General features: G+C 45.5%; 1 protein-coding gene across 11 annotated transcripts; it reads left to right on the plus strand.

The window, feature by feature from the left end:
* Positions 1-88: 88 nt before the first annotated feature.
* On the plus strand, positions 89-24,314 carry arhgef37 (Rho guanine nucleotide exchange factor (GEF) 37). 11 transcript variants are annotated; one of them, XR_009790544.1, is made up of 16 exons: positions 207-3,325; positions 3,594-3,643; positions 4,560-4,915; positions 6,853-6,982; positions 8,052-8,199; positions 8,272-8,471; positions 8,551-8,681; positions 9,389-9,688; positions 9,758-9,927; positions 10,372-10,519; positions 10,597-10,725; positions 11,391-11,586; positions 12,209-12,408; positions 15,773-16,005; positions 18,792-19,890; positions 19,989-24,314. XR_009790544.1 is itself a non-coding variant. In XM_061788174.1 (15 exons), exons 4-15 carry the CDS (start codon positions 4,562-4,564, stop codon positions 15,986-15,988), a joined length of 2,322 nt encoding a protein of 773 aa, XP_061644158.1. In that variant the 5' UTR covers positions 89-196; positions 3,145-3,325; positions 3,594-3,643; positions 4,560-4,561; the 3' UTR covers positions 15,989-18,231. The 11 variants fall into 11 exon arrangements, 7 of the variants coding, with proteins under 7 accessions (XP_061644158.1, XP_061644160.1, XP_061644163.1 ...); XR_009790546.1 differs by having other exon boundaries at positions 22,574-24,314; XR_009790547.1 differs by having other exon boundaries at positions 22,577-24,314.
* The last annotated feature ends 3,493 nt before the right edge of the window (positions 24,315-27,807 follow it).

The following is a 27,807-nucleotide window of genomic DNA, read 5'->3' on the forward strand; positions in this document are numbered from 1 at the left end:
TCTAAGTGATTTTTTTGATAAAATCACAAAATAAAATAAAATTTATATTTTGGCGCTTTCGTGAGAGAACCACGTTTGGTCAGGTCATCTCGCGAGTTTGACAGATGTGCTGCGTGTTGACTGATTTGATGCGCGCGACTTCACACGACAACAGAGGAAGGATTTATTCCTTCGCCTCGGAAAGGACCAAAACCAGGTAACGAAATTCCTTTTGTTCTCTGACCTAAACACTGCTTTTTGCACCATATTGAACCAAACCACTGCGTGTTGCTGCGTTTAGCTGCTTGGCACTCGGGCACACCTCCAAACATGTCAAACTACGAGTGATGGAAACTACCACAAGAAAATCTGGATTTCTTTCTTTTCGGGAGGGGGGGGAGCTTTTTGAAGGGCTTTGCACTTCTAAATCGAAAAATGTCAATATTTGGCGATATATATATATATGTATTTTTTTCTTCTTTTTATTGGTTCAAGTATCGTATTTTTCTTGTGCTCCTTATAATTGAGACTTTTAATATTCATCCATTTTCACTGCAGCTTTTCCTTGTTGTTAGTCATCTCTCCCATGATTCTAATGACATGAACTGAGAATAATGTGATTTAACGATTAAAATGATGACATGGCTTCGTTTGTATTATTACAAAATGCGGTTTGTTTCAGTTTCTGTGTAGGGAATGGGGCTGCCATCATGTTTCTTCCCAAAGGTATTTTAGCTGCTGTCTTCCAGAATCAACTCGTAATTTTAAGCCAAAAAAAAGTTGTTGTTTTGAAGTTTAAAAAAAAAAAAAAAAAGCCATCACGTTTTGAGAATTTGTTTTTGGAAACAATATAGAACGCTATGAGAAATAATTCATAGTACTTGCAGGAAAAAAGTCAAAATGTCATGAGAAAAAAAATGTGATATTATGAGAAAGAAAGTCTGAATGTTACCAGAATGAAGTCAGAGTTTTTTCAGAAAAAAAGTTGGAATATTCAGAGAATAAATCGCATCGCTGTGTATTTTTAACAGAAAATGTCATGAGAATAAAGTTTTACCTTTTTCATAAAAAAATAGTTGCTTTTTTTTGTACATAATACGCTCATGACAAAAAAGTGGTAATACAAGAATACATTTGGGATATTACAAGAAGAAAATCATAGTGCAAGCAAAAGTAAATACAAAAAATAATAAAATTTCCCCTAAAAGAAAGTTGTAATATTATGAGAAAAAAGTTGGAATATTACCAGAATAAAAGTTCACGCCCCCCCCCCAAAAAAAGAAAATTATAATATTACTAAAAACCATTTTGCTACCAAGTTTTTATTTTTATTTGTATTTTTTTTTAATTGATAGTCTCATGAGAATAAAGTCGTACTTCTTTTGATAAGAAAAATAGTTGCTTACCGGAAGAAATCATATTTTAAATACAAATGATCCAAAATAAAAGCGTTGTGTTGTTTGACAAGTTGTTTTAGAACTCAAGACAATTCTGACTATTCTGGTCAAATGACTTGACTTTTGTCTTCGTAATATTAGCACTTCATTACAAATTTCCCCTCTTGTAATATGATGACTTTCACTGCCCAAAAAAGAAGGACAACTTTTTTTATTATTTTTTTTTTTTTTTCTTTTCTCTCACTCGAGTAATAGTGATACTTTATTTGTGTAAAATGACAAAAGGACATTTTGTTTTGAAAGAATACAGATCGCTGTTGTTGAATTGTTTGCATTTGTTAAATAAAGGAATAAAGTCTGCAAAGAGATTTAAAAAAGGAAAAAAAAGAACAAAAATCAGATTTGATCATGCTGACACTTTGATGGGAAGTTGAAACACTTCCCAAAGTCAAGCTGTCGTGTACATAATATTTGTCATATTTGTCTTGAGGGCGCGCTCGCCTTTTCGACATCATCATCGTCAGCTTTCGGAATGTCGTCCCGCAGCATTCCGAAGTCATTCCTCGCCTCAGACCGATGATATTGTTTCGACTGCGCAACATTACAGCCGTAGTCTGACCCAATTGTCACTATGCGAGTGACAAAACGCGTGTCTAGCAGGTCTACCGTTCGTACGATCTCAGAGCGGGTAGAATTCCGGGTGCTATTTTGAGCTCCCGGTTCCGAGCGAGACACTGCGTGTCGCTCATTGGTCGAACTGATTTGTCGGCGGAACTTTAGCTTGCGGCCGTCGCTGCGCCTTGGTCTCCGCTTGGCTGCAGCGCTCCGTTTTGCTTGCCGCCCTCAGTCTCTTTCGCTTGAATTCCTTTTATCTGACAAATGTGAGGGCAAGTGTCGCCAATGACTCAGAACCGCCACCTTGCGTCATCGAAATGCATCCACAGAGTCAAATAAATAACGCACGGCACGGTCAGGGGGGCACATGCTCGCGTCATGTGTTCATGTGATTGCTCCTCTCGCCGTTTATTCATGAGGACATCACCTTGCACGATAGAAATAAACACAATGAGGAGAAATACAGTAGCGGCAAGATGCAAATGTAACTTATTCCGTGACTCAGAACTGTTCCAGCTTCGAGGGAAAAAAAACCCATTTGGTTTTAATGAAGAACAAATAACACTGTATAATATTGAACTTAAAACAAAATACAGTAACGACATAAATAAATACAATTTTAAGCATTAGACACATTTTTGCCACCATTTGTGCTTCTATTCAACGGACATTGTGCTGCTCCTGGTGTGCAGACACGCTGACATACGTAGAGACGGTCACAAGTTACTCCTCTGTCAATTGTCGTCGTATTAGTTGTTCTTCAATAGTATATGCCTGTTAGTATTGTTATATTATCTGTGTGATGGTTGCACCGCCGTTTGCGTTCATTGCTTCAAGGGTCATAACACAGCGACCATCGATGCTAATCGTTAGGCTGTCTATGGCGTTTTGCGTTGTTTGCTAACATCATTTGGATGAAGCAAAGCTTTGTGGTTGTTTTGCATCCGCAGCGAATTTGCTTTGTGTTCTGCTTCATTTGATGAGCAACTTTAACTGGGATTGGCATGAAAGTTGCCACACAACTTCTCGTAACAGTTTCGGTTGTAATTGTCGTACAGTTAATGCAATCTCACCTCTTAGGGTGCCAGTTGTTCATGATAAACACGATCTTGGAAAATAGAAAGCAAAATCTCGTCAAAATGTCTCCTGGCAGCACAACGTGACGGGCCAATTGGGAGAAGTTGGGCCGTCCCGCCGTGCTTTTGTCTCCCTCCAGGGAACCACTTTAGGCCCTTGAAGCCCCTCCGGTGGGGAGGGGGGCGGGACGGGACAGCGCTCCGATTGGTCCTCGCCCACCCTGGAAGCAGCTGTCGGCCAATCGGGTTTGGATCAGGGTAAGTGTCACTTCCTCTTCCCAGCCACCGACTGCTGCAGTCAATCAGTTTATTGTGTGTGTGTGAGCGTGCCCCCCCCCCCCCCCCCTGTTTTCCTCTACCAAACCCTCCTTTCCACTCCCATCCCCCCGACACACACACTATAGTGAATCAACACACACACTCGTGCCACATGAAGCCCCGCCGTGTGTGCGTGAGTCAGTGGAGAAACTTACAGCAGCTTGTGTGTTTTCTTTGGTGTGTTTTTTTTTCCTCCTTTTCCAAGCAGCAGGAACATCGCGGACCATCAGAGATACCCTGAAAAGTTTTCTACACAAGGTTTGTGTTGTTTTGTGACTTTTGCATTGTAAGCGGTCGGCGTATGTGTGCTGCACTCCTCCGCACGCGCGTGGGGCCACTCTGGGCTTCAAATAAGGCAGCGTGGAGAAAAGCAATAAGGTTCTTTCCCCGTAGAAAAGAATGAAAAAAATACAATCAAATAATAACGGTGTCCAAAACCGAAATTGTGGAAACCAAGCCCGACGACGAAATTGCCAATATTAGTAATACACCATTTATGGCTATGACTGTGTTCTAACCTCACTAAAACAAATCCTATTGAATATATTTTGTTTTCCTATCCGTCGATATCGTTATATGTCCCGATATGAAAGAAATCACAATTATTATTATTTTTTTTTAAATCTTCAAAGTATTGATGCTGAAAAAAAAAAAAAAAAAACGTATGAAAGAGAAAATGGTTGAAATTCTGAGGATTAGCACAATTTGAAGTCAAACACGATCTCTAAACGAGTCATCGTTTCTCAAAGCAGTTCATTGATTGATTCCTGTCGAGCTAACGGATGCTTCAAATGCGTCACGCGAGTCGTTTCCGAGAGGTCTCGTCATTCAATCGCACACTCGCGTCTGAGGAGCCGTCGTTTCGCGGTCACGCTGCGAATTGTCACGGCGCTGCGTCCGGAGACGCTTTGTCAGCGTGCCGCTCGGCTCACGACTTCCACGACAAATCTTTAGCGACTTCTGCTTTCCGTGGTGGCCTCAACAATAACAAAGCCTCGTCACCTGTAGCACCCCCCCGGCCCCCGCCCCTCTCTCTATGCTTCTGAAAGCTAAATCCTACCACACAATTGTTTTTTTTGTTTTTTTGGTCATGAATTCAACTGTACTTGTAAGACCTTGTATCTTGTACAATGTGAGTAGAGTTTTTTTCTTCTTCTGCTGAATTTATTGACAGTGATGTCCATCATGGAGGTGCCCAGGTTGCTCCCACCGGTGCCCTTGCCCCGCACGATTCTTAAGCCCTCCCTCGCTACTGCGGAGAAGCTCTCCCCGAATGAGCCACCGCCGGAACAAGAGAAGCCCCAGGACGAGAACGATCTCAAAGACAATCTGTTTGGAGAGGAGGAGGAGGTGGAGAAGAGCCCAGATGTGACAATTTGCTCAGCGGAGGAGGCGGAAAGGACCGCCGAGGAGAGGGCGGCGCAGAGGCAGCTGATGGCCGTCCAGGAGTTGGTGCAGTCTGAGAGGAATTACCTGAGAATGCTGCAGCTCAGCACAGTGACCATCAGGAGCAACCTGCAGAAGCTCCAGGTGCAGTGGACCGACACGTGCGGTGCATATGCACGACACATAAATACGTACAAACATCTCATAGCACACAAGGGCCCCCCTGTTAATATACAGTTACAACTTCTTGATACTCACCGGCCAAATTTGAAACCCTAATCTTAACCGAGGGATCGAGCACTGAAACCCCAACCCTGGCTTGAAACCCTCATTTGCAACCCTAACACTGATTCGAAACCCTGACCCAGGCTTGAAACTGTAAACCGGTCTTGAAACCTTAATTGGCAACCCCGACCCTTGTCTGAAACACAAACCTCGGCTTTAAACCTCAACCCAGGCCTAAAAGCTCACACTGAAACCCGATCCCTGGCTTGAATCCCTGGTTTGAAACCCTAACCTTGGCTTTAAAGCCTAAAACCTTCAATGGAAATTGAAAAGCAGCATCATCTTCCGCTGAAATCGGAACGGGTCAATCTTTGTCACTCTCCAAAGCACCCGCCGAATGGAATTTGTGATTTCCAGTGGAATATCCAGTGCAATCCCTCTGGATAGAGGAAAGCCAGAGTAAACTAGACAGAGTCAACTCCTGCTCCAGGAGTTTGGGGGGTTTTTGGGTGAATGGTGGTCGTAGTAGCAGGTATTCCACTGCGTGGTTTGTCAAGAACAGATCCCGCCTCGAGTACAGCGTAGCTTGTGTTCTAAGTCGGAGCGGTGTGAGAGTCGGAAAACTCCTCAAAGTGGCAGCTAATTGCAGTCGGGGACAGGTGGCAATTTTGGAACGCTGCTCCAATGTCAACGGAATGGCCGGGGAATGATACGCTTACAAAACCTGCAAAGCCTGAGCTGTCAGGTGTCCGAAGGATACCTGCAATAAAGTGGAACAAAGTCGTCTATTGTGACTTTCGGGACGTAGGAAAAATGAGGAGCGGAAATACTGCAGCTGTAGAAGTCGACGTTGTCGCAGCGGCCGATCTACGGTCAACGCATCGGCCGCTCGGCGAGTTCTGATCGTTGATCACGGCGGAGGCAAAGAAAGGAGGCACCGTGACGCATGATGGAATCTGGCTTGGTGCAAATGATCACGCGTGATGGAGATTCTCGTCGGGCGTGTGAGGTGAAGATGAACATGCAAATGAAGACGTGCGTTGCTGCTCAAACAGAAATAACACGCAGGATTTATCACGCGTGTAATGTGAAGATTAGATGGAATCAAACTAAAGATGGATGGAGAAATGCTTGTAAAATAATGAGGGACGGAGGGAAATGTCATCAACATTGTGAATGGCGAAGAATGGCTCCATTTGCACAATGATGGCATTGTGCAGCATTGTTAGACGCACAAGTTGCTGACTTGTTTTGGGAGCACAGTCTCACGGGTACGTGGGCCAAGTTTTGTCGTGTCAGACCTGCCGGAAAACAGCTATATTCCTCATCGTTTCCTGGAAACCTGTTGACCGTACGACTTGTTTCACTGTATGTATGTATGTACATACAATGCATCGTCAGCAGAGCTACACCAAAATCCAAATTCTTGACCGAAATTGAAAACCGAAACTGGGGAACCCGAGGCCGAAATCCGAAAGGCAGAAAAGGGATGAACAATCAATCAAATCAATCGAACTTTATTTGTACGCACTTTTCATACCAAAATTGCAACACAAAGAGCTTTACGTTAATCACTGTTAACATGGATATTTGACTTCTAGAGCCGTCAATGGCAGCGAAGGTGTTTTAATTAAGGCGTTGCTTGTTAACAGTGATTTATTTTCCACTCTTAGGTGTACACACTCTGGTGCGCTGGCCGTCAATGTTAAACTTGTGACATGACAATATCTTGTATCTAAAAGCTGTGACAATATCTTCTTCCTTGGTCACAAATCTGTTGTGTGAACACAGGATGAGTGACTCAGCGTCTTGTTGTTTAACAGCGTATTTCTCTCTGTGTTGTGTGTCGTTCAAAGCCTCCGCCGGCGAACCTGGACAGCATCTTCCTGCACGTGGAGGATGTGACGGACGTGTCCGGTCGGCTCCTCGGTCTGCTAGATCAGAAGAATGTCCAGCCCGGAGAGCCGCTCTTCCTGGAGGCGCTGTGTATGTGGGAACTCCGCAACCTCCACCTTTTCCTCAGATCTTGGGTTCACACATCCTGACACATCCAAATGCGCTGCTGTTGGGAGCAGGGAGGATTTCCCTCGAAAGGGAAACAGCCGACATCCTAGCTCGGGACACTTCCCGGAACGACTCGCGCACTGCCAAAACAGCCCAATAACGACACTTGTCAATGTCACGAGAAGACGTCGGTGGCAGTGTTGAGAAGGTCGATCCTGAAAATCTGGCACTTGGCGTTAAAATGTTATTTCCATCTGTAACGATGCATGGACCACTGACGCATCCAAGGACACTGTCCTGGCATTGTGGAAATACACGGGTGGAATTATTGTAAAGCTCCCCCCTAAAATGTGGTGGGAGAAGTTAAAGTTGTCCTTGTATGTATTCATTTCTGTTCAACCGTAATGATTTTGTGAACCATAGAAGCCGCCAAATGATGCTCAGGCCATGAGCCACAGAAGCGGCAACGTTTCCACCTCAGACACTTCCGCCACAAGTGGCGTCACCGGAAAACTCACCCTGACAAATTTTGGGGCTAGGAGTTCAAGTCATCCTTGTGCAACATTCACTTCAAGATCAAACCCTAACCAGACAAAATCCCAACGGTCCGAGTCGTAGAGGGACGCGGGTGATAATCTTCTCTTTGGAAGTTATTTCCAAGCGTAACGATCGGTGGACTACTACAATTGGCAATATATGGCTGACAGTTTGTGCCGAAATAGGTAAAACTGCCCGCTCGTACGCTCGTAAGGTGCGGGTGTTGTTTTGGGAAAGTTCGTCAATGGAAATATGGAGGTGGAAGTCAAATTCATTCTTTTACGCCGTTTACGCTGTTCAGTTAAAGTTAACTCCAGCTCCAACTATCCGTGGACGACTGACAGGGCCCGGTTTCCAGTTCGGACGCTTCCTGTTTTCATAATGGGATGGGGGTGGTATCGTTGAAAAGCTCGTAGAACTTAAATCCATCCCAGTGGGACTTTTAATTCAAAAGTTATTTCTGACCGTAACGTTGCAAGGACTTCAAACTTGAGCCCGTCTGCCCTTCCGACAGGTGACGCCTTCCTCAGCCTGTCGTCCGACATCGAGGCAGCCTACAAGGAGTACCTGGCCAACTACAACCAGGTCATCGCGGTAGAGAACGCCTACAAACAGAAGGAGGCACTGTGGGAGCAGATCGTCAAAGTCATCAAGACGTCGGCGTAGGTTTTTATCCATGTACGAGGAAAAAGCTCCCGCCTTCCTGCCCTGACCGACAGTACGTGATTGTGCAGGCCCGAAGTGAACGCCAGCTCGCTGAGTTTCTTCCTGGTGACGCCCGTCCAGCGCATCGCCCGCTACCCTCTCCTCCTGCAGACCATCCAGAAGCACACGGACACGCGGCACCCGGCCTGCGCCCTGCTGGAGCAGACGGCGCACGCCTCCATCGCCATCAACTGTCGCATCAACGAGTACAAGCGTTTCAGGGAAGTCGGTGAGAAGAGCGTCGAACCCAAGATCGGCCGAGGCCGTTCGTTTGAGCTCTGGTTCGTTTTTGCCTGGCGTCCTCACAGCTGACAAATACAAGAAGAGCCAGACATTGAGCATCATGGACAAGATCAACCGCTTGAACTCGCACAGCATCGCCAAGAAGACCGCCCGGATGGGACAGTTCCTCAAACACGAGACCGGCATGGTTCCCAAGGTAACGCACCAAACACACACTGGTGAAGATAGTAGGACTTCGACCGTCCGTCAAACCTTTTCCGCTTACTGGGTGTCGGCTCGCCGGGGGACGGGAGGGGGGGAGCGGTTTCAGCAGGGAAGCCCGGACTTGTCTCTCTCCCCAGCCGCTTCATCCGGCTCCTCCCGGCAGATCCCGGCCGAGAGATGTCGTCTCTCCGGCGGGACGTGCCCGGAACACAAATCCAACGGGGACCGAGCAGCCCTTATTAGCGGCTCCGGTACCACGTACTCTCGGACTCCGGAGCAGGACGGCCAGGACGAAACCCTCCGGAATCCGAGATTCCGCTTCCTGACAGACCCTCCCCCTTTTTTTTTTTTTTTTTTTTTTTACAGATAAGAAACTCTAAGAGCAATGTTGGCGAAAAATATCTTTATTGATTTATTATTTATTCACGTATGACTTGGATGTTTTCTATTGGCTTATTTTTCAAACAATAGCATTTATTTGTAAACTGTCGACATGAAAAATTGCAAGAATGTACGTCATGAGCCCCTTCCGTTTGATAATAATTTGAAGACTCATTTCAATAAGTTGAACAAGTTTGCCCATTGTTGCTATTCCAATGACAGCAAAAGGTCTGAAAAACCAAATCATGTATCGTTTGAAAAAGATACATTTTATATTGCCATTTGCGTAGTGTAACACGCGTGTGTGTTACTTTGCAGCTGGTGGACGAGGAGTTTGACGCACTAGAAGGCTTCTTTTACGTCCTGGAGCACGGCATCTTGCGGCTGCTGGACAACGTGGAGCTCTACCTCCACCACCTCCAGGTCGGTCGGCACGCCTCGAAAGGAGTCGGCTTGCGAGAGCGTCGGCCATCGTCGCTTTCTTCGTCTTTGTTCGGTCCTCAGACTTTCTCCAACTGCAAAACGGAGGAGTTTGACCTGGACATGGACGGCGAGAAGGTGCCCGTTTGCTACAAGGAGATCACCACTGGACTCCGACAGTGGATCCTGCCTGTATTTGTGAGTCATCAGCCAGCTTGCGCTCACAACACGAGAAGAATATTGACGTTGTCGCCGTTTACCTCGCAGGAAGAGAGGACGAGGACGTTAATCCACAAGCCGCTCTGCGCGCTCCGCGACCTCCTGGTGGGCCCGAGGAACCTGATCCGCAAGAGGCCGCAAAAGCTGCTCGACTACGAAGTGATCGAGGCCAAGCCTTGCCCGAGCTACGACGAGCAGGCCGTCGCCGACACGTACAGGTGAGCCCCGGCAACGCTCGACGCACTGAATGTCTTTCCGGCAACGGTCCAAACTCAAACGGTTCACGATTTGGTGCCGTCCGTCCGTCTCGTACGCGAGGTCTAAATTTGCTAGCGATCGTCAGCGGAAAAGGTCAAATTAGCCCACAACGTCGTGCGTGTTTTCGGGCATGTTTTCCGTGGTTCCTCTCATGATAGATGATAGCGTTGCCAAGGGAAAGCGGCGAGAACGAGTTTGCCTCCTGAGGACACCCCCGGAAACCACCGACACGGCCCTAAATGCTCCGCTTCGACCTGTCCTGTTCTTTTTCAGGCGTATAGCTTCTCGGGACTTCTTTTGTGCGTCTACTCACGATAGCCGCGTCTGCCAGATTTCACGTCGTCGCTCGGTGAAACGAACGAATGTTCCCAATAAATGAAGGCGTCGCGTTGTTCTGGAAACAGGACGATGAACACGTTGCTGCTCGACGAGCTTCCCAAGTTTAACGGCTTGGCACTGCAGATGATCTGGAGCATGCTGGGAACGTTCAGCTGTCTGCACAAAGACCTGGCCTCTGACTTGGAGCAGCTCTTCCGGAGCTTCGCCCAGCAGGTATCCGCCACGGACGCGGGGCGTTACCCCAGACGGGCGCTCTCCCTCTTCCCGACATGTCTTTCGCCTCCTCCCAGCTTCCTCACAGCTCTTTAGACGCAAGCGCTTTCTGGGAGTGGGCCGAGACGGCGGTGCTGGAAGGGGCGAGGAGCCTGGACGCTTTGGGTCAAAGTGTGGAGGAGACGCTGCTGGGGCCTGCCTCTCAGGTCTGGACTCACCCGTCGTATCTTTAGTTTGGTTTGCCAAACTGTGACTACGACGCCGAATTGGTTTTTACACGCAGTTTACACAAGCCGATTGACTTGTCGTTGGAATGTTTTCAGCATTCGCATTCCTGGTCCGCTGCGGATTGCGTCATTTGCCTTCTTCCTGGCGATTTGTCGTGACGGTCGGCAAATATTTCACAGTGCGCCACCGCCACGTATAGCTTGTAGAACGAGATGTATTTTGAATTGAAAAAGAACGGATTTTTCACAAGTTAACAATTCAAGAACTATGTCAAAACCAATCAAAAACAAGCAAAATGTTTACAGGAAAAATAAGATTTGTTAAAAAAAAAAAGGAAAAACAAGTCATGAAGAACAAGTAACGGGATCAATCCTAAGTACATAAGTTTGATGTACTGTATTTTAAAAAGTCATTATGAAACAAGCTTGATAGATGACAAATAGTAATAGTAAGTATCAGATCGTCGTCGTCGTCGGAAGTGTAAATCTCAAACTCGGAAGTACGTTGGCAGCGTGCGCCGACCAAAATGCGGTCGTTTTTGGCTCCTCTGTGGCTGGCTGATTTTTACATTTCTATATACAATAATCGATTGGCTTACACGATCAGCGTGACATCATAAGTGAGGTCTTTCCCTTCCGGTCAGCCTCTGAACTCGTCCTCACAGCAGCGCCTCCGGCTGCTGACGGACAAGCACGGCTCGGACAAGATCTACCGGGTGCTGAGCGCCGCGGCGGGCGGCCGAGACCTGGACCTCACGCTCGCCAAGGGAGAGCTCGTGGCCGTCATCGGCCGGGCGGATACCCGCGGAGACGGGCGCAGGTGGCTGGTGGACGCCGGGGGTGAGTGCTCGGACGCTTCATTAATTACATCGTAGGTGGTGCTCACGAATAATGAGAGCTGTTTATTTTGGAGAGTTGAATGGAAACTTCCGCAAATGTAGCACACTAATGCAGTTTACTGGCGCCATCTTGTGGGTGGTCTTTTGCCATTCATTCCAATTGGACTGTGGATACGGGTGGATAGGCTTTTCTAAATTGCCTTGAAGCCAAGAAACACTGTATTTTATATATATATATATATATATATATATATATATATATATATGTATATATATATATATATAAAAATCATTTTAAGAACAGTGGTAAAGAAGGTCATGAACCAAGGCAAAACCAAGTCAAGAACCAGAACTGTGTTCAAAACCACTTTAAGAACATGTCAAACTTGACAGAAAACAAGTTAAAAGCAGTTCAAAAGCAAGCAGGAAAAAAAGAGTCAAGAACCAAGTCAACACATTAAAACAACTCAAGAATGAAATCGAGAACCAGTCCAAAACAAGTCAAGAACCAAGCCCAAAATAGTCACAACCAGTCAAGAACACGAAGACCAGAAACTCCCACAGCTACTGTAACAAAGCGTGCCTAATAAACTGAGTAGCGCGGTTGCGCTTCTGACACGCAGGCAGACGAGGCTACGCGCCGGCCTCCAGGTTGATCCGCTATCACGGGGCGGAGGAGGAGGAGGAGGAGGAGCCGCCCCCCTCGCCCCACCTGAGCCTCCCGCAGAGCGCCAGCAGCGCCAGGAGACACTCGTACGCCGCAGAGCTCCCACGACACGCGACGACGACGACGGCGGCGGCACTCGGCCGGCCGTGCTTCCAGGTGACCGCACTCATCCTCGCACGCCGCCTATGTGTCCGCTTAGAATCAGAGTTTACGAGGCTCCGTGTAAACCTGGCTAGGGACCCGCGTGCGCTCACGGCCAACAACGAGGCGCTCTAAAGCGTCCGCGCCAGCCCGAAGCCCACGCTGGCTGTCAAGTCTGATTCTTTTTTGGGGTTTGTTTTTATTTCTTCCACCCTCCTCCTTTGCTCAAAAGCGGCCACACGAGCGGATTAAGCGATTATGTAGACATAGCTAGCTGGCTAAATGCATGTCGCAATTGTGCCGGACGCCGAAGTGTGTCATCCGGCACCGTTTTAGCCGTGGGCCAAAAATGCGGAAAAGTGAAATGTTGAAAAACAGTCCGACGCCTTAGCTCCGCAAAGCCGTGCTGTGCAGTTCCCAGTCTTTGTACATTTTCAGCAATGACCTGCAAACGCGAATCATGTATTTAGAAAACAAATCTCTGGATTCACTTGAAACACATTTGAAAGGCGTCTTCTAAAAGGAGTCCAAAAACAAGCCGAGAGCCACGTCGATAAATAAATTCCCCGAATGTAATAGTCGGCTAGCTCTTTGCGGTTCAGCCAATAAACAGCCCCAGCTACTTACATAAATACAGCAGTAACATTGGGCTATAGTATTGACAGTAATATAGCAACATTATATAGTAGTGCTTACATGGTGCAGTCTCTGAAAATATGATACAGTCTTGATATCCTAAATGAAATGCGCGCATTTGTGTGTGTGTGAGATTGATGGATCGTGCGCCGCAGCAGGTGACCACACACGCATCCAGTGTGCGTTGTGACAATGCGTGCATGTGTGCCTTATCGATTTCCGTTATTAATGCATGCGAGTGCGACGCGGCAGTGTCAAGGCTGCTCAGCGTGTGCGTGATAGTGAAATGTGAGGGAGAATAGGATGAGCGCAATTTCATTAGACGTGGGTGTCTGTGTGTGTGCGCCTAACACACTTCCTGACAGCCTCTCAAATGGACTGATGGTTCAGGTGACCTCCTCCAGGTGTCCCTGAGCCTCCTCCTATAAAAGACGTACACAAGGCGAGGCCGTGTGGCCGTGATGACGACGGCAGAGAGTTCGCTTCAGGCAACGTGGCCGTCGATTCATCCGCACATGTGTTACGTTTTCGTGCAGCCTCGACTAACTGCCAACTGGTGAGGAGAAAAAGAGCTTTTTCTTGGTCTGGGCAAGGCGGCAGATAGCCACTCGGCGAAATTCAAGTGACGTGCTCAACGCTGAGGTCGTCGCTGCGTGGGGAAGACTTTGTGTCGCCGCCGTGGGAACCGTGTCATCGGCACACCGCTCGTTAGCTTAGCGAGTGCGCGCGTGGGTGCCAAAAGCGCATCGAGAACCTGGTAAAAGAGGTCCAAACCAAGTGAAGACCAGTCAAAAAACGCATCAAAAACAGTCAATAATAAAGAAACACAAATTCAAAACCATTTCCAAAGGCACAAAAAAAACAGAGAAACAAATCAATTCAAGAACCAGGCCCAAAACAGCCAAAAACCAAGTCAAAAAACCAAAAACAAACAAAAAAACGCTTCAAGGACCTTGTCAAAACTCAAATAAGAACCAGTCCATAAAAAACAAAAACAAAAAAAAGGGAAAATAAGGCAAAGCGAAAGTCAAAACTAGTAGTCAACATCCAATTTCCAAAACACCGTAAAAACCATGACAAAATGTTTTTTTTAAAAACACGTCCAAAAAAGCCCCAAATTAAGTCCAAAACAGCCACACACACCCCCCCCCCGCCCCCCCCCCCTCAATAAAATAGGCAAAAACAAGTCAAAAAGCATGTAAAGATCCATTAAAAAAAAAAAAAAACTGTCAAAGTTAAGAGCCAGGCCAAAACAAGTTTTAAAAAACAGTCAAAAAATAAAAAGAGCCATTGGAAAGGCAGACCAAAATAAAGCCGGCGACCAATTACCAAAACACGAGTAAAAAAAAAACAGGAAACGTCATAAACCACGGCAAAAACAGTCAAAACCCAAGTCAAGAACCAGGTCAAAAACTGCCAAAAACCAAAATCAAATGAAGAGCCAAGTCAAAAAAGAGGTCGACTGCAAGCTGACGACAAATCTCTGCAAGGTCGATGTGTCATCGACTCGTTGCTCATTGAGCAACTTTGCGTGTTTGTGCCTGCGCGTAAACTTGCGACAAGCGCGGAACGGTCAGGGATTTACACGACCGTATGTGTCCTTCGAAAGGAAGATCCCTATTCATCGGAAATGTTAAACTGACGTCGGAAGAGGCTCGATCGGCGGTTGTTTGACCTCTGTGCAGCGCTAGCAAACATATTGCCACCGGCCGGGAACACGCTGGCATGCTAATATGCTAACACTACCCATCAAAAAGACTCAAGAAACCAAGCCAGCAACTGCTCTAAAACGTTCAAAAATCTCGTCAAGAACAGTCAAAAAACTAATTAACTCGTCAAAAACAATTAAAAAAAAAAAACTTAAGGGCAGTAAAAACACAAAACAAGTCGAGACCAGTCAGAAACTAAGTCAATAATAATTAAACAAGAAGCAGTCAAAAAAACCATTAAAAAAAAAGTATGTTAGTCATATTTTTGGGGAAGATGTCAGCGTATTGTTTAGCTTTTTCTTGGTCTTTTTTGTAACAAGCGTAGCAAAATTAACCTGGTTCACTTCTTCTTACACTTGTGACCATTAATATGTCTGGAAAAAAACAATATCAAACGCCTTTGTGTTTTGTCGTTAAAGTTAAGACGACTTCACGTTAGCAGCAGTTAACCTCTTTGAGGTTCCACTGTTTGTTTGATGTTAGCGTTAGCATTGCAACATCTTTTTCTGTATCTGTTTATTGCTCAAAGGTTGGCGGCAGTGGAAAAGCCAACTTGGATGAGTAGAGTAGTAGAGATATGAATATGTAGATACGACACGGCCCTTTTGAGACGCTAAGTCGGGAGGGTAAACATCGTCGGCAAGAAAACCAAAAGACCGAGGATGCCGACACGTTGTGCCGCGTACGGTTGCGTACCATGCCGTACAATTACGACAAGGGAAGTGGGAGTCAAAATATTTGGGGGGGGGGGGGCTTTTTTCACATGACACATTGGTGACAAGAAAGTAAACCTCATGAAAATCGGTTGTGAAATAAGCAAGTTACGACTTTAATTTCAATGTCCATGCCTTTGATGTGAACGTCCACCTCCCCAACATGGCCGCCACGTAGGCTCCTCTGTTAGCCGGGCCGCTACAGGGCGCTGGCTTATCTCGTCTTCATATCTAAGGGTCGTATGTTAGCATTCCGTTCGCGTATTGGTATGGCCGGTGCGCTCTGACATGCCATTTTTTTCCCGCCTGGTCTATCTACAGGTGTTTGCGGCGTACGGCTTCGCGGCACGAGGGAACTGCGAAGTCTCGATGGCGGCGGGCGAACCGGTGCGCGTCCTGGAGCCTCACGACAAGCGAGGCAACCGCGAGTGGAGCCTGGTGGAGGTGCGAGGCCGGCAGAGGGGCTACGTTCCCTCCAACTACCTCGCAGCGGCGCCCGTAGCGGGCACGCTCGCTACCCGCCACCCGTCCTGCTAGCGCTTCTGCGGCAACAGGTTAGCCTACGTCCTCATCCACAGAGCAGGAGTTGCTCGTTAAACTGGATGCGTGCACAAAATGGAACGCAAACGTGACTACGAGCGGAACCAGGTACTGTGAAAACAAGTCAAAAACAGTACAAACAACAACAAAAATCTATATACAACTATTAAAAAAAAAAAAAAAAAAACAGCCAAAAAAGAAGTCCATTGAAGTAAAAATCAAGTCAAAATTGTATAAATAAAACCCCACCCCAAAAAACGAGTACAAAATACAACAACCTCAAATCAAATGAATGTCTGTACAAAATAAATCAAAACATACAAGAACTAACAAAACCAATTAGACCGAAGAAAATTAAAAACCAGGTCAAAAAAAGTTTTTGAAACCAAAAAAAAGTCAAACCATGCTTTTATGTTTCTTTTTTCTTGACATGGTTTTTGACAGTTCTTGACTTATTTTTTGACTTGGTTCTTATCTTGGTTTTTGACTGCTTTTCATTTTTTGACTGTTTAGACTGACTCCTGACTTGATTTTTGACTGTTTTAGACCGATTCTTAACCTGTTCTTGGCTTGGTTTTTGACAGCTTTCAACTGGTTCTTGACTTGAGTTTTACTTTGTTCTTCGCAGTTTTTTAAATTGGTTTGCATCCTGACTTGGTTCTTGACTGCTGTTGGACTTGATTTTCAATAGTTTTTTGTTTTTTTTTTGGGAGGGGGGGGGGGGGGGGGCAAAAATGTCCAGATCCCCCGACTTGTCCAAGGTTGTGGGACCTGAGCAGTGCCACTATAGTTTAGTAATTGGTCAGAATTGTTGGAATTGGCAGCTGCATGTTTGTTGTTAGCCAGCTAGCGGCTACGCCGGCGTCCCCGCATAGACGCCGAAGGGCCAGATGCTGCTCGTTGCCATGGAGACAGCTTCACTCAATGCAGATCACGTGACTGTGAAGAGACGCCACAGTGGAATGTCAGCGAAATGAAGGAAAGAACACTGCAAAATGATGCCTCTTCTGTGCATTTGACCTGCTTTGTATTTCATTTTATTGTTTTGTTTTTTTTTTTAGAAGGGCTCCAATGTACATTATACGAAGATTGTTTCTGTCATTGCACGACTGAACAAAAGAAGCGTCAGCATTAGGTAGGACTGATATCGTAACTAGTCTGCTCCAAGGTAAGCATGGTATCCAGCAGCTTGCGGAGTACAAATAAACAGAATCACCCAAAATATTCCATAGAGTTTGAAAAAATCCCAAAATCCAAAAAGGCAGTGTACGTGTCATTAAAATTATACACTTCTCAGGTTGCTTTCGGTTCAGCTATTCTACATGTTAACGACAGATTATTCATGCTAAAAAATGCAAATAACAAATATTTTCATCAACTATTTTTTCCCAAAATGGATTATGGTTGAGTTACCGCTTTTGTCCGTAACATCTCAGAAAATCGGGGGAAATGTTGATCATTGTTTGCCCAAAGTAAAAACAGATGTTTGCAAATGTCTTATTTTGAGAATATTTACTGTTGAGAGGCTGAATTTAGAGGATTTGGACAATTTAAAATGAAATATGGGCTTATAGTTCAAATAAACAGAATGACTTGACTACTAGAAATAATCCACAGAATTGCCAAAAAGCAAAAAAGACCACACTATGGTAGGGGACACAACGTAAGCGTCATATGAGCAATGCGATCGCTCGTCTCGCCTGTTAGTCACTGTAACCGCCATCTTGCACAGCTTGAATAAACACGATGACTGCAAATCAAAGGAAACACTACGGCACACAAATGACATCCTGCAACCAATGCAGTCGCTTCTCGGGGGGAGCACGATAAATCATCCACAAAGTCAAAAGCGGGTGCTAGTTCCGATAACAGCCACCTTGCAGCGTAGAAATAAATACAAGTAGAAATAACCCCAATACCAAATGTTTTATAGTATTGCAAATGATGGAACGCCAGAGTTAAAATACCGTAAGATTCCGCAAATAGTTTACAGTCGGCCCAGTGCATGCTGGGAATATTAACAAGACCGTTTTACGCCTGTTACCTTGTATGGCGTGTGCGTGTGCGTGTGTGTTGTCAGTATTAACACCAAAATTGTGTATATATGTCGAATGATTGTTTTTCGTTCTTTACTGTTTGTTTGATGATTAACTTATTGGCGACATCCCAAATGTCCATCTTGTTGAATGTAGCAGCGTGTTATTGCGAAAGAGACGTCAATAAAACTAAACTCCAACTCATTTGGCTCTTTTTGTCGTTTTTTGGTCTTTTTTTTTTTTTATTATTATTGGAGTGTTTAAAGGGAATTCTCTAAGCCACACCGCAGAATGCAGACCAACCAATCACAGAGCAGCTTTCGTGACTTTCCCCAAAAATATTTCTTGAATTCAATAAAGCATTGAATTCAGGACATATTCAGATTTTAAAAATAAGAATTCTATTCCAATAAAAAGCCCATTTTTCCATGTCTCAAATTGGAAACTCAACCGTCAACTGTCCGCTCCAAGGTAAGCAATGGACAATTGTTTTATACAACAATTGCTTCATTGTGATTGAATTACAAGCAATACAATTGAAGATCGGCCTGAAATATTTGAATGATTCAGATAAGCTATGCGTATTTTACGTTCCCATCTACGAATGACTTGTCCCATCTCCCCGTTTTTAAAAATCTCATTTTAAATCCCCCCCCCCCCCCCCAGTAAGTCCACTTGTTGACTTTTCGCTATGTGTTGTGTATGCTATGTTAGCTTAGCATCTTGATGTGTTTTTCACTCTGCCACTCGGACATGTCGTCCAGGCGCGAAGCGGACGGGCCTCCTGCGCCTCCTGCCAGATCGCATCTGCTCATCGACGGATGCTGCCTTCAGGACCTTCTCACCCACGTGGGACCCTGGAGCGCTGCTGCACTGGCCTGACTCTTTGGAAGAAGCCACTCTGCTTCACTTGGGTGAGCTAATAGTGAACCTGGACAACAGTTCTCCGGGTCTACTTCATTACGCCCCTAATTTAATCCTGGGCGGAGGTCTTTGCGCCACGGTGTGGACACGGACAGTGCGCGTGAAAACGAGATTGTGCTTGCCGTTGATTTTATTCTTTTCTTTATTTAAATGGTTTTTTTTCGGGGGGGGGGGGGGGGAATTCTTATTATTAGCCGTGTTTATTTGCATTGTGTAAGGTGGTGGTGGTGGTTATGAAGGGTAACTGGCATTGCATGTGCAACTATTTGCGTTGCCATTTAAGTGGCAAATGTGACCTTTCGCGTGTTTGTGTGTGTACGTGTGCGCCTGCGTGCTGCAGAGTGTACAGTGAACGCATCTCAGCCTATAAATATCTTGTCCTCCAGCTGATAGCCGGCTAAAAATAGAACACGTCGCTCATAGGCGCTTCCTAGCGGGGCGCAGGAGAAGTACATCTTGAACCGCAGTCACGGAGGTTTTTGTGTGTGTGTGTGTGTGTGTAAATATGGCAAGTTATCACCTGAATCATTTGTTACTGTAATTGTGAGGAGTTCATTTGTATTGCAAACGCGTGGGTGCACGTGTGTATGTACGTGCAGAAGGACAACGGTTAACCAAACGTTGCTAATGGCAGCCTTTGGGTGGTCTGCACCGCTGCATGCAATGGTGGCGCACACACGCGTGTGCGCGCGAGAGAGAGAATCAGATGGCAAGAGTGCATGTAGCAGTGTGTTGTCTTGTTTACACTCTTCTTCAGCATGTTGGTAAAATATCAGTGCAGAGAGGACAAACACATGCAGGAGGATGAGCGGTGATGCAGCAGACCCAACAACAGCTGGAAAGTGTGTGTGCGTGTGTGCGTGGAGGCTGATGCGCACATACAATACTGGAAACACAAATTTGTCGAGGACGTGCGGAGCCTCGCCTGCATCACGAAGCGTAAGAAACGAACAACGATTGGTCTCAATTTGATTGGTCTCTGTTCTGTACTTTGTATTTGTTTTCTTTCTGAATCCAGTCATGTCCACGTTTTCCAGAATTGGCGAATTTGCGTATTTCCTGTTCAAAATACATGGACGAGACTCCGAGTGTGGCGCTGAGCCGCCTCGCCTCAGATTGGGCAATGCCACACAAACTGGGTTGAAATTGTGCCCGTTTCTGCCTCTCTTCGTGTCAAATTAAAGCCAAACATCAACAATGTTGGAGCTGAGCGAATGATAACCTATTTGGCTAACTAACTAACTCACTCACTAACCAAATATCTAAGACACTAGCTGACTGACAAACCAACCAACCAACTCACCGAGTAACTTCCTAACTGACTAAAAGGACAAACTGAGTCACCAAGCAATAAACTCCCTGAGTGAATAAGAAACTAACTGATGAATGAACGGACTGCTGGACTAACTAACAAGACTAGCCGATTGTCCTCTTGGCATCGAATCGATCGCAACCGGGCTCTCGGAGGACGTTCCGCCTCTCATCTGAGCAGGCTTCATCAGGCTCGTCTGTCCTAACTAGGTTTCATGTCTAATGACGAGCTAAGTCACAAGCAGACTGCTTGACTGACTGACTAATAAACTCAATAACAAAATGTCGAACTTGTTAACCGGCTGACTAAATAACCGATGAGCTGGCTGATTAGAAAAAGGGTCTAAAACGGTTAGTAAAGCGCTTGTCAAGGCCGCGGTAGCGTCGTTGAGATGGCAACGATTCTTACTCGGGGACCCGCATTCGCCCTGAACGTCATACGTGACACTTGTTCCACTCAGCACGTTGAAGATGCGTAGAGCGCCCTCTACAGTAATGAGCCTACTAAGCCGCGTCTGGCTGACGCTGCAAGTACACGGGCGGCGGCGGCGGCGGCGGCGCTTGACGCAGTCTGACGTGTGTACCGCTAAGTGTCTTCATCCAGTGCACTGCAGTCCTGTCCCGTGCGTGCACATCTGGGGAACGACACACGTGTGCGTGCGTGTGTGTGTGCGTCTTGCCTTACAGACCGCCATAGCAGCAAATCTGCAGGAGATACATGAACAAAATCCATATCAGCGCTATATGGGTCCGATACAGCCATCTTGGTCTCGTCAGGACATAAACACCAAATGTGGAAGATTTTTTTGTATCTTGTATGGGGACAAATCTTCAACAATGTCACATTTATTTGTGAACAAAACAACTTTATTCCATCATAACCATTTTTGGGGAAAAATCAGCAGTTAACTTACAGGCTAAACTTTAGCGATTGCTGTTGAAACTTTGAACAACTGTCAAAGTAATCGTGTGCAAACGAGCGGGGCTTGCGTTGGCATTGACGGTAACGCGTAATGAATCCAAATTCCGAAACTTGTCGTACTATTCCAAAATGCGGTTGTCCAATAAATGACAAATCCAATTGCATTTCATAACTGCGTAATGACACAATTTGCGGTCTGCTATTGTGCGAATGCAAAATGGCGACGGTCACATGCCGGATTTTCCTGAAATCTTCATGTGTGGGGTCTGTCACAGATAAACAATCTTTTAAGATCTGGAAACTCCTTGTGTGCGTGCGCAGCAGGCCTTCGTCGTGAGTCATGAATGAAGCGACCGACGGAGTAGCTGCTTCCGCATCGCTTGCTGCTGTACCGTGTGACAGCGTTCGCCATCGAGTTGACCTTCCCCACTCGTCTTGATCTTCGTCTTTTCCCCTTCATCTTTTACCCGCTCCTCATCCTCCGTGGCTTACATCACTTCTCGTCCGTTTTCCTCCTCTGCTCCTTTTAAAAAAAAAACCAAAAACAAAAAAAACAGCGTCAGTGCTTCATCGCTGCTGATTTAAACAGCCTCTCGACAAACCAAGAATAATGATAATATAGTGCGTGCGTGCGTGCGTGCGTGGTTGCGGGGTGGAGTTTATTGATGACACCGACCTTCAGCCTCATGGAATGATGGGAAGTCCTGCTCAATGATGCATCGGACGCTCTCCCCGACGCTCAGCGTTTGTCCGTGAGGGAGTGACGGATATACCACGCGTTTCATTCGCGTGCCACGTCCGCGAGTCAACTCGGATCATGTTGTAAATTTCTGGTTAGTCGGGTTTACCGATGACCGCTTGATTCCGTTGCTTGGATCGTCGAGTTCGTTTGGATAGGAATTGGTGAATTGTTGGTTGAGCGATATATGATTATATGACTATATTCATAGAGGTAGTGGATTGAAATGATTTCTATTGGTCAAAACAAAGTCAGGTGTTGTCACTCAACAAAACGGTTCACATGGCGGGGGCGACTCCAAAAGATCGGCCCCGCCGCCCACACCTGCCGGGGGCTTCTGACCCCTTTGTTGTTTTTCCACTTGAGCGACGTCGTGCGTGCGTGCGTGCGTGTGTGCGTGTATTCATGTTCAACAAATAAGCCAGGACTTAACCTTTACACCACGTTATGATAACACACAAGGTGGGGGCCTCACACTCTGTGTGTGCGCGCGTGTGTGCCCTTACAAATGGATCAATTTTGTTCGTTACAGAATAGCATATGTATACTTTTTGTGATGTTCTAGTTTGCAGGTGTGCCGTGAGACTTTTCTCATGTAAAATCGCGGTAATGTGTACGATCAAAGCCGAATTGACTCTTTCTTTTTTCAGTAGCACGCCGAGGGAATTCGCTGACTTTGAATTATGCTAAGCTACGCTATCGTGACTTCTTCCCATGCCGTCGAGCGACCTCCGCTCGTGTGACATCATCGATCCAGAAGGAAGGCGGAGCGGCCTTCAGACGGCCTTGGAAGCAACGCATTTACACGCGTACGCTCGCGCGTACACACACACACGCAACTAAATGTAACTGAGGAAGAATCTCCTTTTGTTTTTTTTCAAGACACAATGGCACACATCCGTACACACACATAAATATCCGCACACACACAGTCCACCGTTATGTTTGCTTCTCATGTGGAACGAACCAACCTTGGCCCGCTGATACTTGTCCTTGAGTCACATGAGCGAGGTTAAATGCGTGCGTGTGTGTGTGTACGCACAATGCATGTACTGACTTCATGCTTACACACACCATATATGCATTGTGTGCATATGTACTGGATATGTATACACACGTTCTGTATATACTATATATACAGTCCCCTCCAAAAGTCAATTCTTTTGTTTTTGTTGTATACTGAAGACATTTGGCTTTCAGTTTAAAAGATGAATCTGAAGTCTCCTCTTCAGGAGGTAAAATGCATGCTCTATTGGGTTAAGGTCTGGTGATTGACTTGGCCAGTCAAAGATCTCCCCCTGATAATGGAAACCTAAAAGAAAATAGTCCAACAGTTTAAGGACAATGTTCCACAACGTACAATCGCAAGGAATTGAGGGATTTCATCATCCACGGTCCATCATATCATCAAAAGGTTCAGAGAATCTGGTGAAATCACCGCATGTAAGCGGCAAGGCCGAAAACCAGCATTGAATGCCCGTGACCTTCGATCCTTCAGGCGGCGCTGCATCAAAAACCGACAATGTGTAAAGGGTATCACCACGTGGGCTCAGGAGCACTTGAAAACCAATGTCAGTAAATACAGTTCGGCGCTACATCCGGAAGTGCAACTTGAAACTCTACTATGCAAAGCAAAAGCCATTTATCAACAACACCCAGAAACGCCGTCGGCTTCTCGGGGCCCGAGCTCATCTAAGATGGACTGACGCAAAGTGGAAAAGTGTTCTGTGGTCCGACGAGTCCACATTTCAAATTGTTTTTGGCAATTGTGGACGTCGTGTCCTCCGGGCCAGAGGAAAAGAACCATCCCGACTGTTATGCACGCAAAGTTCCAAAGCCAGCATCTGTGGTGGTATGGGGCTGTGTTAGTGCCAATGGCATGGGTAACTTACACATCTGTGAAGGCACCATTAATGCTGAAAGGCACATACAGGTTTTGGAGAAACATACGCTGCCATCCAAGCAACTTCTTTTTCACGGCCGCCCCTGCTTATTTCAGCAAGACAATGCCAAACCACATTCTGCACGTGTTACAACGGCGTGGCTTCGTACTAAAAGAGTGCGGGAGTTACGAGACTGGCCTGCCGGCAGTCCAGACCCGTCTCCCATTGAAAATGTGTGACGCATTATGAAGCGTCAAATACGACAACGGAGACCCCGGACCGTTGAACGGCTGAAGCTGTACATCGAGCAAGAATGGGAAAGAATTCCACCTCCAAAGCTTCAACAATGAGTGTCCTCGGTTCCCAAACGTTTACTGAATGTTGTTCAAAGAAAAGGTGATGTAACACGGCGGTAAACATGACCCTGTCCCAGCTTTTTGGGAACGTGCTGCAGCCATACAATTCCAAGTTCATGATTATTTGATAAAAAGAAGTTTACCAGTTTGAACATTATCCATCCATCCATTTTCTGAGCGGGTCGCGGGCGTGCTGGAGCCAATCCCAGCTATCATCGGGCTGGAGGTGGCGTACACCCTGAACTGGTTGCCAGCCAATCGCAGGGCAACCAATTTAGAGTTGTCAATTAATATATATATATATATATATATATGATGATTTGTCTTTGTAGTGTATTCAGTTGAAGTGTATTGTTGTAGTGTAATAAGTGTTTTATTTACGTTTTACACACTGTCAGAAATGCATGCAAAAGGGAAGATTTATAAAAGGAGCAGCGAGGGGATGAGAGGCAGAGTCCTAGTTCCCCGGGCACCTGCATGCGAAATCCAACGTAATTTATTTCCTCTGAGCACACACACACGTATATGCATTGAGGGTAGAGGTCCTCAAATAACCTCTGCAAACTCATCCAAAATGCTGCACGATGACAGCTCATCACGCTCGGCCTTACCGCTCCAAACTAACACATACACACACAAAGATGCACAGTAACACACGTGCACACAAAGGATGCATGTGGAATGCTGATTGTGGGCCCCAAAAAAAAAAGTAGGTTGAAGAGAGAGAAAATAAACCAGGGGGAAAAAAAGCAAAATGTCTTCGTGACGTTGATTGTGTGTCTGTGTGTGTGCGACATTGCGAGTGGGGCTCGCCTCTCGTTAAAATCAAGACTTGCGTGATGACTTTTCGATTGCAACAAATCGCTTGGTTAGTGTGTGAGCGGATCAAGCGGGCGCGCGTCGCTAACTGTAACTTTTTTGGGGTCGTCGTCTGCTTCGGTCGCGTTCGACTGCGTCGCTAGGTGTGCGGCGGGCCTCGCTCATCCTACTGTAACTCGAACGCAAACCCGAACTGCGATGCCAAGTGACGCTATCTAGCTCTGGAATCTGTTTGGCGCAGGATTGCTGATGTTTTTCTTTTCTGAGCACACAAAAACTCATCAATTGGATTTAGATTCTGACTCGGTGACACTTTTGTCTGATTTGATGGAGCTGAAAATGTTCCATCCGCATGCAGAAAATAGGCTACACACACACACACACACAGTACATAGCGTTCGGAAACAACCTTCTCAATGTATCGTGATGCAGGGATTGGAATTTTGTCACGCTGTCTATGTTCCTCCTTTAATCCCACGCGTGTGCGTGCGTAAGCGAGAGTGTGCGCGATCTGAGTCACGACAGCAGGCGTACTGCAGCAAACGATGGCACTTCTGCGCTTTGGCCACAGCTGGTAGCCAGCCCAGCCCAGCCCAGCTGCTGCAGGGAGAGAAAAAAGGTTTCGGTGGCCTAACATGCCAGAAATCTCCATTTGGGCAAGGCAATGTATTTGGGGGGAATGGGATGTATTTTAGGGGTCCCAAAACTGGTCTCGTAGCGCACCCTGGAAAGTCGGAAAGCGTTAGCCCGTGACACCAGTTTCGCCGATCCACACGAGATTAGGTGAATGTATCGATCATAATCTCAAGGACCCCCGGCCCGAAATGGGCCGTTTGAGCTTCCATTTGGTCGTTCGCACGCATTTGAAAACCGATCGCCACAAAATTGGGTGAGCATGTCGATCGTAACGGCACGTGTGGAAAAAGTCTCGACGGACGGCCGCTGCCTGAAATTGAACAGGAGGTCCGCCATTTTGGTTCGAAGCGACCCGTTTCGGGTCAGCTTGCGAATTCGAAAGAGCGGCCGCCGACACCGGTTTCGCTGATAAGCGCAAAAATTGGGCGGACGTGTGCATCATAACACGGCACGTGAAGAAGTCTCAACGAACTTGGACAGGAAGTCGGCCGTTTTGGGCTGAAGACACCATTTGGAGGGTGGCTTCCAGGGCGAATTCGCCCAAATGAGGCCCAACCGGAAGCGGGTGGCTGAGACGTCAAATTGCCGTGAAACAGAGAAAGTAGGAAGAAAAGGGTCAGAAACGCCTTTTCGCGCATTAGCGAGTATCCCGGAGGTCGTCTTCCTCCCGTCTCGGACATCCATCCGCGTTCGGAGACGCGTGGTGACTCGCTGCGGATGCGAGGAGGCAAACGTTCGCGCCGCAGCTGCTTAGCGAGCGTCGAATACAACTTGGGACGTTGCAGCTTTCTGGACACACGCAGAAAGAATCGTGCTCACTTTTGCCGGTGATACGTTGCCATGCAGTGAATTCATGAAAATAATGGATGACGACATTGTTAGTGGGAGAAAATCATGAATTTGATCTAATTAAATAAAATGACATTTCACAGGGGAAAAAAAAACAAATATATATATATATATAGAAATATTTATAAAAATACTTTCTTTTTTTTTATAAGACCTAAAATAATACCAAGCTAACGTACAAATATAATGTTCTTGGGGTAAATGAAACATCCCCCTTGAAATGTTCCCTCGCCACTTCGCGCTTCACGTTTTGCGGCTTCGGTGCTTCGCGGGTTTTTCCAAAATATTCATCAAAAAAACAAAAAAGGATAATAAATGTGAATTACTGGATAAGGTTTTAGAATTCAACATTGAAGTAAATACGTGTCTCTGTCTCAACTAGGTGAAGTATAAATGCTGAATACACATTTGAAACATTTCCGTGTATGTGTACCCACAACAATTTCCGTGTATGTGTACCCACATACACGGAAATTCCTTGGGGGGGGGGGGGGGGGGGGGGCAAATCCTACTTCGCGGTTTTTCGCCTTTGGCGGGGGGTTCTGGTCCCCATTAACCGCGAAAAACGAGGGATTACTGTATATCACCCAATATTTGCAAAAATGGACACCATTTCAGAAATCAAATAATGCAAACATATTTAAAAAGAATAATCACATTTTATTAAAAGGCATTTCTATTTCTGGAAGGATGCTTAAGTGGAAAACAAATGACGAAAATAATTTGTACTAATGGATACCCTTTCATGAATCAATGAAGCAATAACAATTAGTCTAGATTACTTAAAAAGGTTATTAAAATAGCAATTTTATTTCATTAATGCAAAAGACAATGACATCATTTTAAATATATCAATTCTACAAAGCTAAGTATTTCTAATTTAGGAAGAATAAAAATAAAAAACAATAACCATAATGTTTTGAACTTTAAAATGTAAATATATATGAATATTTTTTACACTTAAAATTTTATAAAGCGCATTTATATTTGTGTCATAATTTACATTCATTTGGTAAAGAAATCTAATTAAAAACAAAAATAATGTATAAAAATCATTTTCGCATTACATTGGAATATTTTACACTAATTATTTTTGTTAAAATGTTCTTTATATTCATTTTATTGATTTAATAAAAATACGTATTAATATGGTGAAATTCTGAAGTTGAAAAAATATAGTATTCAAATAATTTTCTTAAATTTACATTTTTAGATGTTTTGATTTGTACTAATAATTTATTATATTAATATTATAATAATTGAGCAACGTACATTTAATTAGGTAAGTAAGAAAACCAAAATGGATTTTCTTTTACATTTTTCCTATTTTCTAAACCATAT

The sequence above is a fragment of the Phyllopteryx taeniolatus genome, chromosome 10 (assembly GCF_024500385.1).
Source record: "Phyllopteryx taeniolatus isolate TA_2022b chromosome 10, UOR_Ptae_1.2, whole genome shotgun sequence".
NCBI lineage: Eukaryota > Metazoa > Chordata > Actinopteri > Syngnathiformes > Syngnathidae > Phyllopteryx > Phyllopteryx taeniolatus.

What these genes read in the sequence shown, in the direction of transcription:
- arhgef37 (XM_061788174.1), top strand. Translation starts at nt 4,562, where the DNA reads ATGTCCATCATGGAGGTGCCCAGGTTGCTCCCACCGGTGCCCTTGCCC. An exon ending in GCTCTTCCTGGAGGCGCTGT is followed by an intron (nt 6,983 to 8,051) that starts GTATGTGGGAAC and finishes CCCTTCCGACAG; the next exon opens with GTGACGCCTTCCTCAGCCTG. An exon ending in TGCTGGGGCCTGCCTCTCAG is followed by an intron (nt 10,726 to 11,390) that starts GTCTGGACTCAC and finishes CCTTCCGGTCAG; the next exon opens with CCTCTGAACTCGTCCTCACA.